General features: G+C 52.2%; 1 protein-coding gene across 1 annotated transcript in view; it reads left to right on the top strand.

The window, feature by feature from the left end:
- The window catches only part of ATXN10 (ataxin 10), a 167,064-nt gene extending 161,283 nt beyond the window's left edge, over nt 1-5,781 (top strand). The window contains 2 exon segments of the mRNA XM_043562909.1: nt 3,811-3,998; nt 4,500-5,781. Coding sequence (XP_043418844.1) covers nt 3,811-3,998; nt 4,500-4,502 — 191 coding nt within the window. The 3' untranslated portion in view covers nt 4,503-5,781.
- Nucleotides 5,782-6,000: the final 219 nt, after the last annotated feature.

Here is a 6,000-nt window from a genome sequence, read left to right on the forward strand (position 1 = left end):
GAGCGGGCCTTTCCTGTTTGCTCCGTGTTCGAACTTCACGAAATCCTCCTTCAGGAGGAAATACGATTTCTCATTGACGAGAGTGGGAAACATACGTTTATGTGAAAAGTCGGGGCTGGGGGGTTGCCGTTCGGTTATTTCCGATCTTCAGGGCGTGCAAAGGAGCGGGACTCCAGCGTGTGGCCCTACCTCTGCCGACCCCCCACTCCGTCCACACACATCTTCTTGCCTCCTGAACACCAGTTGCAGAAAAAGACAGACGTGCCTTTTCTGCTTCGGGCCTCACTGCTTCTTACATTAGGCTGTCCGCTGCGTGGCTGTGCCGCGAATCGGTCCCTCGAGAAGTTCACGGCGGCTGCGTTGTGCTCCCGGAGTCGTGCTGGCCCAGCCGGGAGCAGCGCCCCCGCCCGCTCTGACCGCCGGGAATCTTCACCCCTCTCCTTCTCCTCTGGGCTCCTCTTTTGCTACGTGCAGAACGGGGGGGCGCGTGGGTTTTTTCGGTTCCAAGCGCTTCCAGGGTGAAGTGCCACTAAGCTGCCGTGGCACCGCTTCCACAAGGCGCGTTGGTTGCCTCGCCACGACGCACGTGATTGAGATCTGCCCTCTCATCTGCCCACGTGGGAATCCTCCCGGTGTCTCTTGTCCCGTACCCTGTATCGACACCACGCACGCAGCTTCCTCGCCTGGGTTGCATTTGTAGTGGGTTTCTTTCATCTGATCTTTCCGCCGGGCAAAGCCCTGAGTCAGCAAACCACACCAAGAACCGGAAGGAAAAGCACAGCCTGTGTGGGTCACTGCTGTGCCACCGCGGCCCCACCCACGTGGCGGGTGGGAGCTAGCACGCCTTGGCCAGAGGTCCCGCAGACGTCTCCCGACACTGTGCCTGGAACAGAGGCGGATCGCACTTGCCCCCGAGGAGTTCGCGGGGCGTCTGGGCGGACAGGTAGAAACAGACAGTCATGGCTTCCAAAGTCCGCAACTCACTTCGTGCCTGGAGCCGGACTGGAGGCATAGACGTGAATCTGGTGCGGCTCCTGCCCTCGAACGTCACAGTCAGGTGGGCGCAGTGCACCTGGAAGAGCCGCCGGAGACACGCAGTGAGCGCGCCTGACTCACGGCGCTCAGAGGCAGCCCGGGACGCGAAGGGCGCCCGGCAAGAAGGGTGCGCAGCGACCACGGGGGGGGGGGGGGGGGGGGGGGGGGGGGGGGGGGGGGGGGTCGTTTCCCCGTCACACGCGCTTGGATCCCTGAAGCTCTGGACGATGGTTCTTTGCTGCAGAGACGCTCCGCCTTTGATCTGGCAGTGTCCGGGCTGCATGGGATCCCTCCATTGCCGAGCCAGCGCCCCACCTCCCGCCCCCGTCTGTAGGAGCTCTCAGTGAGACTTCAGTTTTCCTGCGTTCGGTTCTGTTGCAGTGAATTAACTAACAGGAAGCTTTCGAAAGAAGGACTCCACTCCTGTCACTTAGCGCTCAGGACGTACACACACGAACCAAAATTCTTCAAGCGTATGTATTTATTTTCTTGCCTGAATTTACCCTTCCGTTGCTTGCTCCTTCAATCTGATCTCTTGATCACTGCCCCCCCCCCCCCCCGTTTGGTACAAAAAGTGAGGAGTTTGTAGAACGCGGTCATTCTGGATGAGAAAGTACTTGCGGCAAACAATTCATTGTTCAGAAATTCGCTAACGCATCAGAAGTTTTGTCACCCAGGATTCTCATTTTTATTCTTCATACGGGCGCAGAGTGTGGAGGGAGGGGGGGGGGGTTCGGTGATTGTGGAAAAGGGGCGGAAATTCTAATTTAGGCCTTTATGCATCTGGATGTTTGTACGGACTCGATCTCCAGAAAGGAAGTACAGCCCTGTGAAGGGCCTGGGCTTTGTCATCGAAGGATGACCGATAAGTGGCAAATGGGCGTTCTGCCACCAAAGGGGGACAACTAATTCTAGAATCAGCATCAGCCGGGTGTCCACAATTCCTGTTCTGTGCCGTCTGGAACAGGTTAGTCATTTATACTCACAAGTGGTTTTGATGATAAACCTCCAGAGGCGAGCAGACGTCTGCTCAGCCTCGGCACTGCCCGAGGCCACCTCCGGGAGAGGTGGGCCGGTGTGGACTGTCTGTGAGCAGGGGAGCGCAGAGGCCATGAGGAACTCCAAGACCTTGTCAGGATTGCGAGCCAGCGTGGGTGTGTCAGAGGGACGGGGACGGAGCAACCCCTTAACCCCAAGAAGACACGTCCTGAACCTAAAACTGCCACGTTTTCCATGCCTCGGTTTGTCTGACTTTGGTGGACAAGCCTATTTTTTACCATTTTGCTTTGAGCTTTTTTTTTTTTTTTTAATGTTTATTTTTGAGAGAGAGACAGAGCAGAGCACAAGCAGGGGAGGGGCAGAGAGAAAGAGAAGGAGACACAGAATCCGAAGCAGGCTCCAGGCTCTGAGCTGTCAGCACAGAGCCCAACACAGGGCTCAAACCCAAGAACCGCGAGGTCGTGACTTGAGCTGAAGTCGGACGTTTACCCGACTGAGCCATCCTGATGCCCCTACTTTAGCTTCTCGAACTAGGGAAACCGTTTGATTCACTTTCTTTCCCAAACACCACAAGAAAGAGCCTTTATACGTATTGCAGCCTTTCTCTGTGGCTTCCTGTGTCCAGTTGAGGGAGCTAGAAATGTCTGAGCACCGGCCTCACCACTATGCTGGGAGCTGGGACAGGGTCAGAAGTGTTGACCCTTCAGACTGGAGAGCCTGATACAATTTGGGGGCACAGATGCCCCCATTCTGACACCAGAAATGCCTGCACAGGAAACATCTGGCGATCGGGGAAAGGGTTTGCTTTTCTTGCCAGCTTCCATCCGATGGTGGGCAGGGAGGCCTTTCTTTATTGGAGAAAGCATCTGCCCCACCCCAGGTGTTTGATGTTCCCTCCGGAACCACAGAAGGTGCCAGGCCCGCCGTGTTCGACACCTCTGACGCATCCCTGGACCCAGCGCCGAGTGCTGGTTGGTACCCGAGGCAACTTCTATAGTTTTTTTGTAGAACAACATACAGCAGCAACTTAATGCTTCCCTGAGATTGTCACAGCTCTTGGTCACTAAAAGACCTCAGGAAATGCAGTGATTCTGTCGTCTTCATAGGCTCTCTTCTGTCTGCTGTGAAGGCTGCTGTGCAGGCTGCACGCCAAGTTAGGGCTGGGGCCCAGCAAGGCCGAGGGGATGAGATGCTTTCTTGAGAGCGCAAGTATTCAAACTAAATACAGCAAATCCTTCAAAGGCCTTCTGGCTTCATCTTTCAAATGCGGCGGAATGAGGGAAGTGCCATGGTGACTCCTAGGGAACAATTCTTACTTATAACCGAGCTTGCTCTCAACAAGATGAGTCCTCTCGCCTGCTTCTAACTTGGCATCTTTGTGACTAATGCTGTAGTGTTCTTATTCTTTCCCCGGTGGCTCCGTAACATTAGCCAACGCGCGCGTGTGTGTGTGTGTGTGTGTGTGTGTGTGTGATCATAGACCTCAGACGTGGCTACTCCCAGCTTTTGCTTGCTTGCTCGTTCATTCAGCGGGTCTTGGTTAAGTAAGTACGTCTGTGTGCCCGCTGTTGGATGTCACACACATGCACACGCACGTGGGACATACCTGTACGGTTCCTGTGTCACGTCTGTTCAGTCAGTTCCCCCTCTGGGTTGCTCATGGTCAGGAGGAGCTCGTTCGCCAGTGCCGGGTTCGTCCCCCTCCTTTCCAGTAGTGCTCGTGTGGACTCCTGAACCGGGAAAATGTGTTGGCAGATTCCTTCACCCCACTTCCAGTCCTGACCCAGTGGGTGGTGTATGCCATCCGAAACCTTACAGAAGACAACAGTCAGAACCAAGACTTGATCGCGAAGATGGAACAGCAGGGGCTGGCCGACGCCTCCCTGCTCAAAAAGATGGGTTTGGAAGTTGAGAAGAGGGGTGACAGGCTGATTCTGAAATCCACCAGTGCCACACCTCCGCTGGTGAGTATGCCGGGGGAGCAGCCGGTTTGTGCAAAGCAGCCCCCACCCCCTGTTCCCCTGCCCACGGGCAGAGCTTCTTCCCGAGCACCCGGATGGGAGCGTGTTGCCTTCTCAGAGGGCCAAGAAAGCCCTCAGTTTAATCGCAAATAACATTTTGGTCAAGCTTTAAGCTGCCATTTTCTTAAAAATGAGAAGTTCCGACTCGTCTGGGGGGGGGGGAGATACACAAAAAGCATGTCAAAATTTCTGTGCGGTCTAAAAGTTTCTGACGGCGATTGGGTTTTCCTGACGAGGCAGCCGATGCAGGTAAGCCCCCTTTGTCTTGCGGAATGGTTTGTTTCAGGTCCCTCCCTCAGCTGTGTGCGTGCCTGCGTGTGTGTGCATGTGTGTGTGTGTGTGCGTGTGCGTGTGTGCGTGCGTGTGTGTGTGTGTTTTCCCTTGGGTGATTCTTAGAAATAGATCCGTTATATCTGCAATTTTGTTTTCTTTTTTTTCTCTTAGTGAATGAACTCTCCATTGAAGCATCTGAATTTTGGGAATCTGTTTCACGGACTTTCCATCTTCTGCAGTATATAACATTGCAAGTGTTTGAAGATTTGTTAAGTACAAATTCAGGCATCCATGAATCTTAGGTAATAGAGTTAGATGTGTATGAGCTCGAAAGTGAAAGTAACTTGAGTATCTTGTGGTCTCTTTGCTTTAGAAACGTAACCGTTCGGTTTCCTTTGTCCCCATGGATACAGTGTGCATTGAAGTCATATACTGTACTTACTGTGGCGGCAGATAATAAATTCTTTTCCTGGAGGGCGTATCCCTTTATTCGGCAAAGACTGGGGCATTGGCTCGGATTCCATTTGTTCCTTCAGATGGCGGGTCGGCCTGATTACTTTTCTTCTCTGCTCATTGGGTTTTCTGAACTCTGGCAGGCAGTTGAAGTAGGTTTCTCACTGTGATTAATTCTAGCAATCTCTTTTCACCCTTTCTGCCTTTCCAAAACATTGACAAGACTCATTTCCAGCTAATTAATTCGAGAGATGCTGAAGAATAGAGAAGCTCCCTCTTCATTTTAGGGACTGGGCTGTGCTGTCACTGAGCCCAGCCCTTTGGAACGTTGTGGGGACGATACAGGGAGTGAGTGGGGAGAGCGTGAGGGCCATTAACTCTTCTCTTTCCAAATCCCCCGGGGAACTAGACCTCCAGACCCATTGTTCTCACAGGCGCATGCCTGCCTCTTACCCACTTTCATGCCTCCTCCGTGAAGGGCACTCTGTGCCTAGGACCACAGGATTAAGGGACGTCCACGTCTCATTCAGTTTTTGTCAAAGGCACTGTCTCCTAAAGCCACTCCACGTTTCAGCCACGGCTCCGCTTTCCGGAGTTGCAAAAGTAGTTTTGGGGACCAGGAGTTAGCTTGACCTACATCTGTCTATTTCTGTCCTTTTCTCTCTATACACGTACTCCTGTTAGAGGTGGTTAAACGAGCCCTGAAATCTTTGAGGCCGCCCAGAGCATTGATGTAACCAGCAGAGAGCTCCAGAGGGAGGTCACGTACGAATGCATAAAACGTTCTTGAACAGCCATGTTACTCAACTGTCTAGATTTTGCACAGTCCCTGTTGAATCTTCCAAAATAAAAACAACGAAGACCCAGCCAGAAGTTTTACAGAAATACCGATTGTTCTAGAATAAAGTGCTTCTAAGTTTTTTTGTAGCCATACGTAAATTGCTCTGTACAGACAGCTTAAGCATGTTCAGAATGAAATAAAAGTTGTCCCACGTGCTAATGTACTCTCGATTTCTGAAGCAACGTCAACTTCCAGAATTGTGGTGATCTGTAACGGTTTTTTCTCTCATTTATGACATTCCATCAGTAAAGAAGCCTTTTTTCAAAATTTGAAATGCACAGAGAAGTCATTCTTTTCTGGGACACAAAGAGTTAACATCCTGTTCTCAAATAGAGGCCCTCCAAAGGGGGGGAAAAAAAAAAACAGTGGGAGTCCCTT

This window comes from Prionailurus bengalensis, chromosome B4 (genome assembly GCF_016509475.1).
Source record: "Prionailurus bengalensis isolate Pbe53 chromosome B4, Fcat_Pben_1.1_paternal_pri, whole genome shotgun sequence".
Taxonomy (NCBI): domain Eukaryota; kingdom Metazoa; phylum Chordata; class Mammalia; order Carnivora; family Felidae; genus Prionailurus; species Prionailurus bengalensis.